Source organism: Oryzias latipes, chromosome 13 (genome assembly GCF_053564925.1).
Source record: "Oryzias latipes strain Hd-rR chromosome 13, Olatipes_Hd-rR_3.1".
Classification (NCBI taxonomy): Eukaryota; Metazoa; Chordata; class Actinopteri; order Beloniformes; family Adrianichthyidae; genus Oryzias; species Oryzias latipes.
In genome coordinates this window covers 9,013,168-9,033,122 of record NC_136249.1, presented here as the reverse complement: position 1 = coordinate 9,033,122, position 19,955 = coordinate 9,013,168, and the positions used below count along the sequence as shown (strand labels likewise).

The following is a 19,955-nucleotide window of genomic DNA, read 5'->3' as shown; positions in this document are numbered from 1 at the left end:
CAGAATGCTGCTCAACATAGTCCTGAGAAACCATGTAAACAATCATGTGAATTTGTGTTCACAGTCGTGTCCAGACAAAATAAAGGCTGATGTTATTCCCACATATTTACTTGCAGCCAAGATGCACATAGCAGCATTACCTGCATGAATTTTAACTACATCCATAGATAAATGTTGTTAGTACGTATAAGCCTCACCCTAACCCTACTTCCGGGTCAGTTCAGCCAAGAATAAAGCACTGGCCACACAGATTTAAAAAGTTATGAGCCGACAGGCAGTTATTTGTAATAAAATAAAAATCACATTTAGAAGATCGTCTCCTGCTGGTTTTACTGTTGGAAGACATCTGCAGCCTCCCTCAACAGCTCTAGCACAGATGTCGCCATGCTGAACTTAAACTGAAGGATAGACAACAAAACAAAACATAAGAAATGAGATTCGCAAGTAATGGACCCCATCATGTTTTTTAACACTCTGTATGCTAGTACATTTTCTGTCCACTTGAGAGAACTGTGGAGCAAGCGAACGCCCACTCCAACTATACTTTTTCTACTGTAGAATCCTTCCCAGTGGTCTTTTAATTATGATTGTTTAGTTTTTAGCCAAAATGGAAAATTCTGTCTTTTTTTTAAAAACTTTTCTGCAGAGCAGCAGGAGCTCATTAGAAATTTGATTCTGGTTTGTGGTGCAGAAGCGGTGCTAATTTCCCAGCATTCCTTTGTTTACACTATTTATTCATTCGGAACACAGGTGACACAGTAAAAAACAAAGATGAAACTGTACATCAGTTGTTCAAATTAAACGACAGGGCGGATACATACACAAAAATAAACATATATTAAACCATAAAGCTGAACAAAATTACGTGTTTTAATTTCCAGTCATTTTTCAAAATATAAGAGTTCAGACTCATGACTCCGGTATTATTTCTTCAGCGGACCAGCCTTGTGGTTGGGGACCGTACATGTTTAAAAAGATTAAGTTTGACATGGAAGTTTAATTTTTAAATAATTTGATGGGATGATGACTTAATACACCTGAAATTAAATTCAGGTTTTGCCTTTGGTCTGATCAAAAAGCAAAAGACACTGGTAATGGTGCACATGCTTAGCATGTTGGGGTTCAATTCCCTGTGGTTTCCAGCTGAATATTTACACTTTTAAATGAACATTGTTCATTAAACGATTTTAATGGTCAGCAATTTTTACACGATAGAGAATTAAAAAAATATTTCACCACTGTATTTACCAATTAGGTTTGATTTCCCAAAATGTCCTGGGATTCAACTTAAGTCTGCATATAAACTACTCAATTTGACACCTAAAATTTGTAAACCTTGTCTGTGAGTGACCTGCCAAAATGAGGAAGCCAATGTTGTCTTTTGAGTTCCTCCCCAAATGTGAGAAAAACAAAAATGCATTAAGATGTAAGAAACATTTATTGAAGAAGGCTGAAGGACACAGTCTGGTTGCTGGCGGCGTCGGACACAGTCTGGTTGCTGGCGGCGTCGGACACAGTCTGGTTGCTGGCGGCGTCGGACACAGTCTGGTTGCTGGCGGCGTCGGACACAGTCTGGTTGCTGGCGGCGTCGGACACAGTCTGGTTGCTGGCGGCGTCGGACACAGTCTGGTTGCTGGCGGCGTCGGACACAGTCTGGTTGCTGGCGGCGTCGGACACAGTCTGGTTGCTGGCGGCGTCGGACACAGTCTGGTTGCTGGCGGCGTCGGACACAGTCTGGTTGCTGGCGGCGTCGGACACAGTCTGGTTGCTGGCGGCGTCGGACACAGTCTGGTTGCTGGCGGCGTCGGACACAGTCTGGTTGCTGGCGGCGTCGGACACAGTCTGGTTGCTGGCGGCGTCGGACACAGTCTGGTTGCTGGCGGCGTCGGACACAGTCTGGTTGCTGGCGGCGGCGGACACAGTCTGGTTGCTGGCGGCGGCGGACACAGTCTGGTTGCTGGCGGCGGCGGACACAGTCTGGTTGCTGGCGGCGGCGGACACAGTCTGGTTGCTGGCGGCGGCGGACACAGTCTGGTTGCTGGCGGCGGCGGACACAGTCTGGTTGCTGGCGGCGGCGGACACAGTCTGGTTGCTGGCGGCGGCGGACACAGTCTGGTTGCTGGCGGCGGCGGACACAGTCTGGTTGCTGGCGGCGGCGGACACAGTCTGGTTGCTGGCGGCGGCGGACACAGTCTGGTTGCTGGCGGCGGCGGACACAGTCTGGTTGCTGGCGGCGGCGGACACAGTCTGGTTGCTGGCGGCGGCGGACACAGTCTGGTTGCTGGCGGCGGCGGACACAGTCTGGTTGCTGGCGGCGGCGGACACAGTCTGGTTGCTGGCGGCGGCGGACACAGTCTGGTTGCTGGCGGCGGCGGACACAGTCTGGTTGCTGGCGGCGGCGGACACAGTCTGGTTGCTGGCGGCGGCGGACACAGTCTGGTTGCTGGCGGCGGCGGACACAGTCTGGTTGCTGGCGGCGTCGGACACAGTCTGGTTGCTGGCGGCGTCGGACACAGTCTGGTTGCTGGCGGCGTCGGACACAGTCTGGTTGCTGGCGGCGTCGGACACAGTCTGGTTGCTGGCGGCGTCGGACACAGTCTGGTTGCTGGCGGCGTCGGACACAGTCTGGTTGCTGGCGGCGTCGGACACAGTCTGGTTGCTGGCGGCGTCGGACACAGTCTGGTTGCTGGCGGCGTCGGACACAGTCTGGTTGCTGGCGGCGTCGGACACAGTCTGGTTGCTGGCGGCGTCGGACACAGTCTGGTTGCTGGCGGCGTCGGACACAGTCTGGTTGCTGGCGGCGTCGGACACAGTCTGGTTGCTGGCGGCGTCGGACACAGTCTGGTTGCTGGCGGCGTCGGACACAGTCTGGTTGCTGGCGGCGTCGGACACAGTCTGGTTGCTGGCGGCGTCGGACACAGTCTGGTTGCTGGCGGCGTCGGACACAGTCTGGTTGCTGGCGGCGTCGGACACAGTCTGGTTGCTGGCGGCGTCGGACACAGTCTGGTTGCTGGCGGCGTCGGACACAGTCTGGTTGCTGGCGGCGTCGGACACAGTCTGGTTGCTGGCGGCGTCGGACACAGTCTGGTTGCTGGCGGCGTCGGACACAGTCTGGTTGCTGGCGGCGTCGGACACAGTCTGGTTGCTGGCGGCGTCGGACACAGTCTGGTTGCTGGCGGCGTCGGACACAGTCTGGTTGCTGGCGGCGTCGGACACAGTCTGGTTGCTGGCGGCGTCGGACACAGTCTGGTTGCTGGCGGCGTCGGACACAGTCTGGTTGCTGGCGGCGTCGGACACAGTCTGGTTGCTGGCGGCGTCGGACACAGTCTGGTTGCTGGCGGCGTCGGACACAGTCTGGTTGCTGGCGGCGTCGGACACAGTCTGGTTGCTGGCGGCGTCGGACACAGTCTGGTTGCTGGCGGCGTCGGACACAGTCTGGTTGCTGGCGGCGTCGGACACAGTCTGGTTGCTGGCGGCGTCGGACACAGTCTGGTTGCTGGCGGCGTCGGACACAGTCTGGTTGCTGGCGGCGTCGGACACAGTCTGGTTGCTGGCGGCGTCGGACACAGTCTGGTTGCTGGCGGCGTCGGACACAGTCTGGTTGCTGGCGGCGTCGGACACAGTCTGGTTGCTGGCGGCGTCGGACACAGTCTGGTTGCTGGCGGCGTCGGACACAGTCTGGTTGCTGGCGGCGTCGGACACAGTCTGGTTGCTGGCGGCGTCGGACACAGTCTGGTTGCTGGCGGCGTCGGACACAGTCTGGTTGCTGGCGGCGTCGGACACAGTCTGGTTGCTGGCGGCGTCGGACACAGTCTGGTTGCTGGCGGCGTCGGACACAGTCTGGTTGCTGGCGGCGTCGGACACAGTCTGGTTGCTGGCGGCGTCGGACACAGTCTGGTTGCTGGCGGCGTCGGACACAGTCTGGTTGCTGGCGGCGTCGGACACAGTCTGGTTGCTGGCGGCGTCGGACACAGTCTGGTTGCTGGCGGCGTCGGACACAGTCTGGTTGCTGGCGGCGTCGGACACAGTCTGGTTGCTGGCGGCGTCGGACACAGTCTGGTTGCTGGCGGCGTCGGACACAGTCTGGTTGCTGGCGGCGTCGGACACAGTCTGGTTGCTGGCGGCGTCGGACACAGTCTGGTTGCTGGCGGCGTCGGACACAGTCTGGTTGCTGGCGGCGTCGGACACAGTCTGGTTGCTGGCGGCGTCGGACACAGTCTGGTTGCTGGCGGCGTCGGACACAGTCTGGTTGCTGGCGGCGTCGGACACAGTCTGGTTGCTGGCGGCGTCGGACACAGTCTGGTTGCTGGCGGCGTCGGACACAGTCTGGTTGCTGGCGGCGTCGGACACAGTCTGGTTGCTGGCGGCGTCGGACACAGTCTGGTTGCTGGCGGCGTCGGACACAGTCTGGTTGCTGGCGGCGTCGGACACAGTCTGGTTGCTGGCGGCGTCGGACACAGTCTGGTTGCTGGCGGCGTCGGACACAGTCTGGTTGCTGGCGGCGTCGGACACAGTCTGGTTGCTGGCGGCGTCGGACACAGTCTGGTTGCTGGCGGCGTCGGACACAGTCTGGTTGCTGGCGGCGTCGGACACAGTCTGGTTGCTGGCGGCGTCGGACACAGTCTGGTTGCTGGCGGCGTCGGACACAGTCTGGTTGCTGGCGGCGTCGGACACAGTCTGGTTGCTGGCGGCGTCGGACACAGTCTGGTTGCTGGCGGCGTCGGACACAGTCTGGTTGCTGGCGGCGTCGGACACAGTCTGGTTGCTGGCGGCGTCGGACACAGTCTGGTTGCTGGCGGCGTCGGACACAGTCTGGTTGCTGGCGGCGTCGGACACAGTCTGGTTGCTGGCGGCGTCGGACACAGTCTGGTTGCTGGCGGCGTCGGACACAGTCTGGTTGCTGGCGGCGTCGGACACAGTCTGGTTGCTGGCGGCGTCGGACACAGTCTGGTTGCTGGCGGCGTCGGACACAGTCTGGTTGCTGGCGGCGTCGGACACAGTCTGGTTGCTGGCGGCGTCGGACACAGTCTGGTTGCTGGCGGCGTCGGACACAGTCTGGTTGCTGGCGGCGTCGGACACAGTCTGGTTGCTGGCGGCGTCGGACACAGTCTGGTTGCTGGCGGCGTCGGACACAGTCTGGTCTTGATTGAGCGTTATATGGGCTTCCACCTCATTGGTTTCCAGTTGTACTAACAAAACAAATTTTTACTTTTAAGACCTTGAAAGTTTATTTTAACATTTGCATTCGTTACTCTTTACAAATTCTCACCTTTAACCATATTTTCCAACCTGGAATCCAGTGACTGTAGGATTTCAAAGCTGTTCTCTAAAGCCAAATCTTTTGGGGGAGGAAAAGAAGGTAGTAAACATCCACTCAAGAATTTTTTCTGTATATACTTTTGCTAGCATTAAGTCTCACCAGCTCCTCTTCCAATCTTTTTATGGTTTGCATCCTGGCTCTCTCTAGCAACTGGCAAGCTTAAACCTGAGGAGAATCACAGTTTTAATGTTTGCTTTGATGGTTTATGAAAAACTAATTTCAATCTGCAGTGAATTCTCCTTCCGATAAACCTACATACCTTTGCTAAGGAGAACAGCCAAAACACAAAGGGCCACAACCGACTGAGCTCCCATCTTTTCAGACACCGAATGAGAAGCCAACAAACAAGAGGAGCTTTAAAAAAGTTCCTCCTGCAGGAAACACAGCTGCTGTTCATAACAGCTGATTGTCTTTCTCCTCAGATCAGCTGGATTCACATTTTGATTGACACACCTGTGATGAAACCTCAGTATTTATGGATTACCTTGTTAGTTCTCAATTTTATTAGGTTAAGATAAAAACTTGAAAATGTCACACTAAGTCAACAAAAATAAACAAGTGTTCCTGTAATCTTTGTGTAAAAAGTTCACGTTGTTAAGGAATCAAACTGTTTACTCTGAATAAAATAAAATCATTTGACAGTAATATGGAATCCTAAGTATAATGGAGGACATCGAAGCTCCACAGAATTTGTCTATGCAGAAATTTTGTTTTCATTTTTATAGACATTTGATATAAATATTTTAATATATTTTTATATAAATGTCAGGACTCTGTTTCAGGACCGTTACCGTGATGCATCTTTAGAGCAAGAGCAGAACTGTTCTGATCCGTGAGCAGACAGTCAAAGACAAACCTTCCTTCATTGCAAACTCCTTTGTCCTCAAAGACTAAAGATCAAACTTTTATTCTCCTAGAACTATTACATCTTTGTTGAATGTTAGACAACTTCCTTTTATTATGAAGTTCTCACTGAAGATTACAACCTCTTGTGAGCGCTCTCTAGTGGAGATTTAAAGTCATTACACATTGTGTCAGATTTTGTACATTTTATGACAGAAAAAGTCGCGCTTAAACAGATCTGGGGCCTGTTGCACAAAAGTAGAATTAAGACATCCGGGATAAATGACTGAGCTGAGCTCAATGAATCCAAAACATGTGCATCCAGGCTTAATTGGTTGCACAAAGACCAAGCCAGGATGAGCAGACACGGATTCATCAAGCCAGGTGTAACCAATCCTGGATAGGTGCGCGCTCACGGCTCACTCAAACAGACCCCGCCACAGATCACAGATAAACTGATTTACCATGGCAACTAGAGCTGCGTACTTTTCCCTGTCGGAAGCACAAATCCTCATGGAGGCATACGAGGAGGTTAAAGATATAATTAAGAAGAAAGGCAACACCGCCACAGTGATAAAGCACACTCAAAAAGAATTTGAATTAAATTTCCAGCCAATTAAGTTTACGAAAATGTAACTTGTCATTTCAACCAGAAAATTTTATGTTTGTAAATCTTACGTGAATGAATCATGTCGATCGTACATAAAAATAATCCATTTAAAAGTTACTAATTTCAATCATGTTGATCCAATATGATATCGTTAAATTGGATACATTAGTAATCGCAAGGAATTGTGGGATACCATTTTCTTTGTCTATCTGGGCAAATTGGGGTCTAAGTGTGAGTGTTTTGACCATGGGATTTATTGTCTAGCTGTTTTACTCTGTTTTAACTAGTGATTTAAACTGTTATGGTTATTTTTTTTCTGCACCATGAGTTAGAGTGTGGGAGAGGATGATGACCAAACCCCTTGTGCGGTAAACTGTTCATGTAACTTAAAACAGCATTCGCCTTATTTGAGCTGCTGTCTTGTGATGTGGGACATTACTGCGTATTTCATGTCTTTGATGTGAAAATTAAAAGACCCATTGGAAAACATTATCAATGTCAGATGTATAAAATAACATCAAAGCAAAAAATTAAGTTATATCAACATAAATTGTGTTAGGAAGTCATACAAATTTAATTTGAACAAACTTAATTTAATGAGGTGTGACCAATTGAAGTGATTCAGTTAAGTTGGATCAACTTTTATCTTTTTAGAGTGAGCAACAATATTAATTTAAAGTTGGGTCCAACTGCAGTATTTAGATTGAATCAACTTAAATTTATTAGTTTGAATCTAAGTACATTAAGTAGGACCAATATGATTCATTTTTGTTCAAGTAACGCTGTCTAATCATGTGGAAATCCTTTCCATAATTTTCTTATGTTCATTCAAAGTGAACCTTTTTTTGAGTGTAGTTTACCTGCTTTAATTTGTCCTTATTCAATAAAGGAACATAATGTTACACATTGTGTTTTGAATGGAATGTGTTTTATTTTATATGACAGAGTACTAGGGCCCCACTAAGGAAAAAAGGATAAAGTCATAAATTTATGAGGCTGGTTCTTTCTGCAGAAAAGCAACATATTCTTTTTACAGTTTTGATAGTGATGACAATGTGATACTTCATATTCTGGCACATCCGCATGTCTTCGTTTATGAAACCATACCGAGGTACAATTTCACGAAATGCCCCACATCTGTCATTTTAACAACTATCCTCCTTTAAAACAACTGGTTACAATATTATGACTTGTCTTTTTTTCCCTTTGTGGCCCTAATATTCTATTATTTTACATATAGCCTTATAGTCTATGGGAAACTGTAAATTATCTAATGATAGCAACATCATCTAAAACTCATTATTTATCCAAAATGATTGAAATTAATGATCACGAACGTTTAAATAATGACAGCGGGTCTAGTTATATGTGATAACAATGTATAGTGAGCAGTGAAATAACTATTGGTTTCCATTTGTGGCGACTGCTGACTGACATTATAGATGAGATTTAATAGATCCTGGAATTTAGCCTGGTCTGGAGCAGGCTAGCTCCACAGAATAAATCTCCATGGTAACTTATACCATAACATATCCTCCTGCCCCCTATCCAGCTTTAGTGCAACCGGATTGGGGATCAATTGAGCCAAGATCACCAAGATATCCTGGCTTAATCCCTTATCCTACTTTTGTGCAACAGGCCCCTGTACAACTTTGCAAAGTCTGTTTACACACAATTGATGGTAAATTTGAAAATGTGGTTAAAATATCAAGAAAATTCAAACAAATTGAAAAAAAGTTTTAATATAAATGGCGCTAAAAGAGAATTACTTTGCAGTTGCTGATATCTGTCAGTTTAAGAGTTTTTTCTGTTCAAGTCCTGTCTGTCAGTTGAAGGCTGCTCTCCATGGTGCTGAGAGCTTCAGCGCTATTTAGGCGGCTTCTTCCCAAAAATCGGAGTGTCTGGAGACTCTTGTCACGTATGTGGTAACTATGCTCCGAATGTCTACCTGTGAAACTTTGTTCCTATAGATCTCAAAACAAGAGAAGATGTGACTGTCAAACTGCTCTGATTTTCTCAAAAGAATTGCTCAAACGCAATGTATCATGGTCTATATTCACCAATCTAGTATCTATGCACTCTGGTTCTTTGCGGAGACTTCTCAGAAAGTTCTACACTGACAAAAGTGATTCTGGCCTCTAGCACAGTGTTTTTCAACCATGTTTGAGCCACGGCACACGTTAACCTTGACAAAAATCCTGCGGCGCACCAGCATCGATAAATGAAAAAAAAAAAGTAAAAAAAAATAGTCTGTATTGACTACAGGCCCTCTGCAAACTCACATGCATTTTTGTGATGATTGTGGCAGACAAAGCTGGATGTTGCAGCTGTTTTTTTCTAAAAGATGTAATAAAAGTTAAGTTAAAAGATTCAAAAACTGTTTGATGCGTGTTTGTTGTGGTTTCAAGACGTTTTAAAAGAAAGACTCATTGTGCGCTGAGACGCTGTCACTTTAACCCAATGCATTATGGGAGATGTCGTGTGAAAACTGCCACAAAAGGGCAAACCGATTCGCTTCTCTGAGCTAAACTGGTTTTGTTCACACGTTCCACGGTCTGACACCGGATTCTGTGGAAAGCTACAGCGCTAAAGACGAGCTTAAGATGGTATTTTTGTTGGAACTGAGAGACTTTATGAGCAGAATCTGAACAAGTGAAGACTTTAACCACTTCTGATTGGTCAGACTGATGACGTGTGATTAAGCCTCCAAGAATGATTGGTGGAGATAGTTAAAGACTTTTCCGCAAACAGCTGAAGCTACGGCTAAATCGTGGTACCGTCATTCTTATCAAAATGTCTTTAATAGAATCACAAAAACACAAAGAAAAAAGCATTTTACGATCTTTCATATTCCTAACTTCTCAGTGTTTTATCAGGGCCTGTTTGGATGAACAAAGAGCTGATATCCTCCAGGATTGCCATCTGCCATTTGTAATCTCCAATGACAGCCAATTTGTGTAAAATAAAGTGCATCAGTCATTAAAAAAATACATCAGTCTTTAAAAGAAAAAAATGTGCACCAATAGTTTTTACAGAATTTCCTTGTACAACTTTACAAAACATTGAGAGCAAATTAAAAAAGATTTGTCTGAATAAGTTGTAATCATGTGAGCTGTTGTCACTAGCAAGCAGAGAGCAGGGTTCCATTGATGAAGTCAGCAGTAAACATTGGTTATGATGCTGGCTGAATGTCAGAAGTGGGATTTGAACCTACACCTCTTCTGAGACTGCAACCTGAACGCAGTGCCTTGGACCACTCGGCCATCCTGACATCCTCCATGAAAGTTGATGGAAAGTTCTATACAAAAAAGACCAATGTGCTGAACAACATGTCTGTTCAGAAGGCAAAGATTGAATGGTGAAAACGGCCTTCTCTTTTTTAACAGAATTTAGACTACTGAGATGTTTGTCTTGCTGAGTAGCGCTCTAAACCATCTGAGCTAACTGGCCTTTCACAATGAGTTTGCTTGTCGTTAGAGACATGATCAGCAAAGAAGTTCCATTACAAAAGTGTTGCTACAAAACTGTCATATCTCCTGACGTCTCCAATTTAAGAAGTAAGTACATGCTTCTGCCCAGTTTCAAGCTGAGTACCTTTCGCTTTATAGGCGAACGTGATAACCACTACACTACAGAAACCTTAGTAACAGACATTGTTTTCTCACACTTCAGGAAAGGTTTTGGTAAGTTCAGCAAGATGCCCACTGTGCATTACAGCTAAGCCGTCAGACCGATTGTTCTAATGCAATGACTTGACTCCTCATTCATTAGCATCCAATGACAGCCAGGTAGCCCTTAATACTCCCGCAATAAGGACAAATACAATTTGTAACTTGTTTGTAAAGGACCTAAGAATTTGTTTCATTGGTATTAAGATAAATCCTCACTGCCAGGAAATCCCATCTCGTCCTTTTCCATTCACTTCAAAACAGAAAATTCTATATAATTGAAGTTCTTATAAACAAAAACAAAACAAACCACACAGAACCTCAAAAAGAGTTTTCTGATGGAGGGAATCAGAAAGGATTGATCAGTCTTTCCTTCATTTCTAGCACGTCCGACAACAGCCTCCTAAGAGAAACAAGCCCGTTTTGTCTGAATGACTTGACATCAACCAAGTTTGTTGATGATGTTGCTTGACGGTAAATATAATGCACTGTTACATTGTTAAGGACAGCAGTGGACAGTTGAGCAAAAGCATGACTGCTGGCTGAATATCAGAATTTGGATTCAAACACGTGCCAGTACAAGACTGGAAGGAAATATGGCATGCGACTTCATCAAAGTGTAGTGTGTCATGCCCTCCTTTCAATGCAGAAACCAAAAAGAAGCAGAAATTATAGCGCTGCCATATAAGACAGCAGCACTAAAGCTTTAGTTTTGCAAACATGTTGTAAAACAGACAGACCATTTTAGATAAATAGTTCACTCATGAACAAATCTGGTATTCATGTTGATTGTAATGCCTTGTGTTTAGTTGTCAAAAGAAGCAATTTTGTTTATGTCATCTATGCTTAACAGTTCGTTTTGGAAAATTGTCAAAGTTAGACATCTGTCGTTTCCGTGATTGACCTTCTTGTCCGTTTGCATAAAGTGGCTTCAAATAGCAGTGAGGTTAAGGAAGGATTCACAGATGAAGATCGCGCAAAAAATCTCAAAGATTTACATCTCAATGTGGATCCTCTCCCCATTCAGAGAAGCTTAGGATTGTGTTGGGATCTACAAACTGATAGCTTCACCTACCTTGTTTCCGGAGAAGTCAAACCCTTCACAAGAAGAGGCGTGCCATCAACGGTCAACTGTTTATATGACCCACTGGGTTTTGTGGCCCCCATAATCATGCATGGCACTCGTTTGTGATTTGTCATCAGAAGAGAGAGACTGGGAAAGAAGAAATGTGGATTTCTTGGAGAAACTCTTTAAAGGCTCCTGGAAATCTCCAGATTCCAAAGTGTTACTGTGCAGTTTCTCCAGGAAAAATGAAAGGAAGAGAACTCTGCATTTTTTCTGATGCTTCAGTTGTTGCTATAGGAGCAGCGGCTTACCTTCATTTAGTTGACACTGATGGCAAACATCATGTTGGGTTTGTGATGGGGAAGTCAAAACTTGCACCCCGGCCTGCACACACTGTACCACGCCTAGAACTGTGTGCCGCTGTCCTTGCAGTTGAAATGTTTGAACTGCTCAGAGACCTTCTGGACATGGAAGTGGACTGTGTTAGATTTTTCACTGACAGCAGGATTGTGTTAGGCTATATACACAATACCTCAAGAAGATTCTACATGTATGTGGCAACCGTGTCACTAGGATCAGAGTATCTACAAAGCCAAATCAATGGCAGTACGTTCCAACTGCATTAAATCCAGCCGACCAAGCGACCCGATCTGTTCGAGTCTCTGAGCTGCAGGCAAGCATCTGGTTTTCTGGTCCCCCTTTTCTTTTTCTTTTTTTTTTTTTTTACTTGTCCTGTCCAACAGCTGGGCAGACAGATGAGAGCTGAGGGCCTCTTGTGTTGGACATATTTTACTTTAACAAGAGGGTTTATTAATCTTCAGACAAACCAAAGGTATGTCTGAATAAACCCCTTTTGTAATTGAGGCCAAACTTTATTAATTTCAATCATGTTTGAAAATCTTTGGTGTTGGACCGGACGGAAAAGGAAAGAGGGGAAGAAGAGAGAGGGACGTTAGAGAGGGGGGGTAGGAGGGTGATAATAGGAGGGGAAGGGGGGTAAGACCATGAAGCAGCATAAAGCAACAAGTTTACTGGTTGTTAATCATTATGGTAAGGTTCAAATGTAGTACAAAAAGGGCGGGGCCTATCCACACACACACTCAAATGTTATAAACACACCTGCTAGCTGCAAAAATGTCCACCTGTCGACATGTACACAAAACAGATACTGTTCACACGCATACTTATGCCTTAAAACCAACTAGTGTGAAATATTAGTTCAATCATGCAAACTGTTAGTGCAAAGGTGAGCTAACACCTGTGCTCAGGTGAGTGTTTATATTCTTCTAAAATGGATGGTGGAACGTGACAAGAAGGAGGGAGAGTGCCCAGCCATCCCCACCCCAAGACCCCCACTCAGCAGCAGCGGCAGCCGAAATCCCCCCAACGCCACACGGGAACCGGCAGGGAACAACCGCCGCCCGGGCGACCAAGCCCGCCACCCAGGCCAGGGCCAGCAGGACCGCCGCAAGGCCCCCAGAGCCAGAGAGCAGGGAGGCACGGAGGGAAAGAGAGCGCCGCCCCAGCCCAACCAGGAGAGCAGCCCCCCCGCCGCGCCGGGAGCGCCCAACGCAGGGCCCCACAGGAGAAGGACGCCCACAGCCCCAGACGAGCACCCCACCACCACCCAGGAGTTCCGGGCATCCCCTCGCCCCTACCCCAGGTACGAGCCAGGACCCCCCAAGGGAGACCCGCTCCGCACTCCAGGCAGCCATCCGCCCGGCCCACGGTTGGTCCATTGAGGAGCAAGGCAGGGGCCCGCCGCCCCCGCCCAGGAGGGGGGAACCCCGGGGAAAAAAGAGGGCCCACAAGGGGTGTTATAAATATGGCCCGACCAGGCTCGGCCATGTTGGAAGTTTGGCGGGGCCCAGCGCTCAGGGGCAAGGACCAGGACCCACCCCCCAGGGACACGAACACCCCCGGCTCAGGTGTAATATGAACTCCACCACCGTGCAGAGAGAGCACCGCCGGGCCCAGGGAGCCAGCACCCAAGGGACACGGCCACCATCGCCAAGAGGCCCGCACCCCCCACCAGGGAAGGGGTAGGGGACAGATGGACCCAGGTCCCACCTTCCTTGCAAAATGTGTGTGCGTGTATGTGTGTTTGAAAGGGTGTGTGTGCGCATGTGTGTGTGTTTATGTTGGAATGTATATATTGAAGGGGGAGGGGTGTGTGTACTAAGGGGGGTGCAGTTAAAATTGGCGAGTAGGGCACTAAGGGGACATCTCCTGATTACTCACAGTGATGTCCCCTCACCCCCCCTACCAAGGACCCTACATAAGGTGCAAATAAAACCGAAAGAGGGGGGGCCCACTCCATACGGCAACCATAGGAGGGGGGCCACTGCCAAGTAGCCCCCCCCCAAGGCGCATCGCAGGCTAGACCCCCCACCCCCTCACCCTAATATGAGGTTATATGAGGAAGGGGGTAAGTTGGGGACAGCTGGTAGACTGTCCCCCGGTGGTTCTGGTCCCCCTTTTCTCTACTCTGAAAAAATTTCAAAGTCACACCAAGCAAGTGTTTTTTCCTTGGTGGAACCAGCATCGGATAAAGATTTACGTCCAGAAATCACTACACTTCTGACTACAACATTAGAAACACAGCTGGGATCTCAGCGCTTTGAAAAGTTCTCCAACTGGACATCACTTTGCCGAGCCATAGCTAGACTCATTCATTTTGCATCACCCTTTAAGAAAAAGTTAAAGGATTACACTGGAACGCTGAGCATTGCAGAACTTGAGCAAGCAGAAGTTGTTATCATTCAAGCTGTTCATCGGGAAACTTCCCAAGGGACGTTCAGAAACCTTAAAGGTAGTCAAACTGCAAACAATGACAGTCTTGTGAAGCTTAATCCAGTTTTGGACAAGGATGGACTTTTAAGGGTTGGTGGACATTTATCTTCTGCTGATCTGACAGAAAAAGAGAAACATCCTCTAATCATTCCAGCTTCCCATCAAATTGCTACATTGCTTGCAAGATATTATCATGAGCAAGTCTCTCATCAAGGAAGACACAGAAGCATACGCTGTTGTGGATACTGGATCATCGGCGGTAAGCGTCTTGTGTCTTTGGTCATTCACAGATGTGTCACCTGTCGTAAGGTACGGGGAAAAAAGGAAACTCAGAAAATGGCTGACCTACCTGCAGGCAGAGTAACACCTGAACCTCCTTTCACAATGGTTGGTTTAGATGTTTTTGGCCCATGGTCAGTTGTCACACGTCACATGCATGGTGGTTGTGCTCAAAGTAAAAGATGGGCACTGCATGTCAACTGACAGTTTTATCAATGCTTTGAGAAGGTTTTTTGCTATTCGAGGTCCTGCCGCCAAACTTCTGCATTCAGACAGAGGGACAAATTTCATTGGAGCATGCAAAGAACTGGAATTTATCGCAGATGATAGTGTAGTTGGCAAATACCTACAAAAGAAAGGCTGTGTGTGGATGTTTAACACACCACATGCATCCCATATGGGAGGATCTTGGGAACGCCTAATTAGGGGTGCCAGACGTATCTTGGATGCAATGTTAATGAAGACAGACACAACTCATCTGACGCATGAGGTTTTGAGCACTTTCATGGTTGAAGTGATGGCAATCATGAACTCTAGGCCCCTGGTTGCCATATCAAGTGACCCAGACCATCCTGAGGTGCTAACCCCAGCTGCTTTACTGACACAAAAGATGAGCACTGTTTTTTCGCCTTCTGGAAGCTTCAAATCAGGTCAGCTGTTTGGAAAACAGTGGAGGCACGTTCAGCACCTCGCTGACACCTTTTGGAAAAGGTGGAAAAGGGACTATTTGTCAACGTTGCAGAGCCGCAGTAAGTGGACTCAGGATAAACCAAACATCCAAAAAGGAGATATGGTTCTGGTGAAGGATATCCAGACCAACAGAAATGAGTGGCCGTTGGGATTGATCGTGAAATCCTTTCGTAGCAAGGACGGTAAAGTACGTAAGATGGAAGTACGCACTGCATAAGACGGGACTTTAAAGACTTACCTTAGACCAGTTTCAGACATTGTTGTTCCTATCCCATATGACTGAAAAAGTTACGTAAATTTGTGTTGATGTTTGTTGTGATATAACAGCATTATTTCAAGCGGGGAGTGTAATGCCTTTTGTTAAGTTGTCAAAAGAAGCATTTTCGTTTATGTAATCTATGATTGACAGTTTGTTTTGGAAAATTGTCAGAGTTAGATATCTGTCGTTTCTGTTAAGTTTCGATTTTTCATTGTGTCAGAGTGAGTGCTCTCACCATGCGTTCTTGAGTTCAATTGAGCACATTTTCACGGAGATGCAGCCACGTTCATGCTGAGATGGCTCTGTGCGTGCAAGCATTGGGAATTTTCCGTCTTTGTAAGTTGATTATACATTGTTAATGTTTCTTAGGAAGTTGTTTAGCTGTTTCTTGTGTAGTTTAAAGTATTTCTTACAAGCTGTGAATTAGCAGTCGGCCTGTTATTCCTTGTTATGGAAAGCTAATGTCTGTGAACACATTTTTTCTGTTTTATTTCAGTTACAAAATAATAATATGAGTATTGTTCAAGAAGAAGAGAAATTAAAGAAGCAACTCAAACCAACTTGGAAATACTTGTATTCAGGGCTGGGCCTGGTCTTCCGGGGGCCCTAGGCGAAATTTAATCTGTGGGTCCTTTAACTGATCAGCAGAACTAACAAAGCGCAACTGTTGTAACATAAATGAGATCTCTATATTAATACATTTTGTGAATGTATTATTGTTGCTGCTGAAGAATTGAATACAGTATATTGCCTGCATGTTGGATGCACATTTAGTGGTGCCAAACCAATTTTAAAAGTGCAAAGAAAAAAATTTGAATGACAAGTGTATATATACATATATACATTTGTCAGGGAAGTGCCCCAAAAAAGGACAACAACTAGGCCACAGAAACACTGTTAGAGTGCGATGTCTGTCATTATAGACAATCTTCGTTTGGTAATACGTAATTGCGTCAGCATATGTAAACGTTGTTTTTACGTGCAGTTGAAAATAAAAAGGAAGGCGGGACCCCTCATCTGTGAGTGAAGGAGAAAGATGAAGTGAGTGGGGGACTGCACTTCAAGTGAACAGAAATTGTTTCCTGTGTCCATTTGTGAGAGCTAAGTAGCAAACTCGGTGTGTGGGAAGAAGGATGTCTTTGACGGCTGCAGCGTCGGGAGAGAGTTCCCAGGCAGCGAGAGAGACAACGGCTGCGCGAGAGCCAACAGGTTATGGGCCCAGGCAGGCTACGAACACACATGTGTATGGACGGGGACCGCCGCCACGATTCGACGGTGATGAAGCCAGATATCATATCTGGGAAGCAAGATTCCTGGCCTACCTAAAAACGATCGGACTCAAAGAAACCATTCTGGGAAGGGACCCAGTGGATACTGAGGCTGAGGAGATCGGTAGGAGGAATGAACTTGCTTATGCAGAACTGTGTGGCTGCTTGGACGATAAAACGTTAATGCAGATTCTCTATGAAGCTCCTGATGACGGGAGGAAAAGTTTGGAGATATTGAGGCGCCATTTTGAGTCGGAGGAAAAACCGAGAATCGTTAGCTTATACACAGAGCTAACTAACGTGCTAATGGCGGACGGTGAAGATTTGGCTGACTATTTAACACGTGTTGAGAAAATAGTGGCGGCATTGAACAGAGCAAAGGAGACGCTCAGTGATGCACTTTTGGTGGCGATGGTTTTAAAAGGCCTGACGGATGATTACAACCCATTTTCAGTGCATGTGACTCAAACAAGAGAGACATTGACTTTCACAGAATTTAAAACTCGGCTGAGAAGTTTTGAATGCACGCTAAAATACCGGAATAAAACCCGAAGTGATGAAGTCATGACAACAAGATACAAAGTCTCCAGACCAAAGCATAAAGTCGAGGAAGAGAGCCATTTCAACGGAGAATGCTTTATTTGTGAGAAGGTGGGACACAGAGCACGAGACTGCAGAAACAAAGACAAGAAGATCCATGGCAAGTACACGAAGGAGAACAAGTCTGCATGGGGCAGGAACAAGGTGGCGGCCATCTTGGAGGCTCCAGGGGACGGCACACCTGTGAGGGAAGATGCAAGACAAGCGGAGGAGGAGCAGAATTCATTCGTCCTAAAGGTGGATGGATATGCATCTCAGTCTACACCACGGAAAGGTCTTCTGGTGGACAGCGGTGCTTCTGCACACATTGTGACAGATGAAAAGGCCTTCATAAGGTTTGACAAAACTTTTCATCCAAAGAATCACGTGATGGAGTTAGCAGATGGCACAAGGAAAACTGGGAGTGTCCTGAAGAAAGGCGACGCCCAGATCGAGTTGGTCAACGACAAAGGAAAGGTGGTGAACGTCACTCTTTCATGTGCTCTGCTGATTCCTGAATACCCACAGAACATCTTGTCTGTGGAGGCTGCAGCTTCTAAGGGAGCAAAATTCCATTTTGAGAAGAGCAACAGCAAGATGATTCTTCCTGATGGAACAACATGCAGCATGAAGGTAAAAGGCAGACTGTATTACCTGGAGACTGTAGAGAAACCAGATGATGACAATAATGATGAATGTAACACCTGTTTTGATCTAAAAACCTGGCATGAAGTACTGGGTCACTGTAATTATGGTGATGTGCTTAAACTTGAGTCTGTTGTGGATGGCATGAAAATCAGAGAGAAAGCTAAGAAACCAGGTGAATGTGAGATTTGTCCACAAGGCAAATTTACTCAAACCAGAAACCGAGAAGGTGATGCCAGAGCTAAAGCTCCATTAGAACTTGTACACACGGACCTGGGGGGCCCTATTGCACCAGAGTCATTTGAGGGGTACAAGTATGCGATCACTTTCACTGATGACTTTTCAGGTGCTATTTATGTGTACTTCCTAAGAAACAAAAACAAAGCAGTTGAAGCTACGAAACAGTTTTTAGCAGACATAGCACCCTATGGTAAAGTAAAACGTCTCAGATCAGACAATGGGACTGAGTTTACTTCAGAAGAGTATCAGACACTGCTGAGAGACAATACAATAAAACATGAAAGGTCAGCTCCATACTCCCCCCATCAAAATGGGACCGCGGAGAGGAACTGGCGAACAGTGTTTGAAATGGTGAGGTGTATGCTCATTGAATCAGGCTTACCCAAAGAGTTATGGCCTTATGCAGCCAGGATGGCTACAGTGATAAGAAACCGATGTTACTGTAAAAGAACAGGGGAGACACCATATTTTCTATTCACTGGTAAAAGACCAGATCTATCCAGAATGAGAAAATTTGGCTCAGAGTGTATTGTGTACGAACAAAACAAGAAAAAGTTAGACTCTAGAGGCAAAAAGGGGATTTTTGTTGGTTTTGATCGACATTCTCCAGCAAACATGGTGTTTTTTCCAGAAACCAAGAGTGTGCAGAAACACAGACTGATACACTTCATCACAAAAGAAAAGACAGAGAGTCAGACGCAGACTGACACAGAACAAATGGGAGACTACTTTGTAGAGCACGTACCAGGACCAACCAAAGACATTCAGTCAGAAACAGAACAGATAAGGACTGACAACCAAGAGACAGACACCGACGCCCAAACTACCCGTACATCAGACAGAGTGAGAAAGAAACCCAAATATATGAGTGTGCAGTACAGAACAGTGAACTAAGTGTTGACTACTGTTACAGGATGACTGTTGGGTTACCACAGAGCTATGAGGAGGCTGTAGCATCAGAGAAAGCAGACAGGTGGAGAAAAGCTATGATAGATGAGATGGTTTCATTCAAGGAAAATGACACCTTCACTCTTGTACCACTACCGGAAGGTAGACAGACAGTGGGGGGAAGGTGGGTTTATGCTATAAAAGAGGATGAAAAAGGGAATGAAACATGCAAGGCTAGATACGTAGCAAAGGGGTACACACAAGTCGAAGGACTGGACTACTCTGAAACGTTTTCTCCAACTGCTAGTCTGACATCACTACGCATGCTAATGCAATTAGCAACACAGTATGACCTTAAACTGCATCTGTTAGACGTTAAGGCAGCATACCTACATGCACCCATCGACTTTGAACTGTACATGGAACAACCACAAGGTTTTCATGTAAAATCTGAAAAAGGGGAGGAACTGGTATGTAAGTTAAACAAATCAATTTATGGCCTAAAACAATCTGGTAGGAACTGGAACTTGATGCTCCATGAATTTTTGACTAAAAATGAATTTGTACAGAGTCAAACCGATAACTGTGTTTACACCAAACAGTCTGACAAAGAAAGAGTAATATTGTTGGTATGGGTGGATGACATCATTGTTGCTGCTAGCAATGAGAAGGGTATGGAAGAAGTCAAGGAAAAACTGAAAAATAAGTTCAAAATGAAAGATTTGGGGAAGCTCTCTCATTTTATTGGCATTGAATTTACCCAAACTGCAGATACTGTCAAAATGAACCAATCCAGATACATTGAGA

General features: G+C 46.3%; 1 protein-coding gene across 2 annotated transcripts in view; it reads right to left on the bottom strand.

Moving 5' to 3' along the window:
- Nucleotides 1–1,419: 1,419 nt before the first annotated feature.
- The window catches only part of LOC144981478 (uncharacterized), a 51,368-nt gene continuing 32,832 nt past the window's right edge, over nucleotides 1,420–19,955 (bottom strand). Inside the window, exons 1-4 of one of the 2 annotated variants that reach the window (XM_078929547.1) lie at nucleotides 5,580–5,736; nucleotides 5,420–5,485; nucleotides 5,270–5,338; nucleotides 1,420–5,189 (exon numbers count right to left, since the gene is read on the bottom strand). In XM_078929547.1, the coding sequence (XP_078785673.1) occupies nucleotides 1,438–5,189; nucleotides 5,270–5,338; nucleotides 5,420–5,485; nucleotides 5,580–5,634 (3,942 nt within the window). In that variant the 5' untranslated portion in view covers nucleotides 5,635–5,736 and the 3' untranslated portion in view covers nucleotides 1,420–1,437. Of the gene's footprint in view, nucleotides 5,190–5,269; nucleotides 5,339–5,419; nucleotides 5,486–5,579; nucleotides 5,737–19,955 lie in introns of those variants that run through there. The other variant, XM_078929546.1, reaches the window with a different exon arrangement.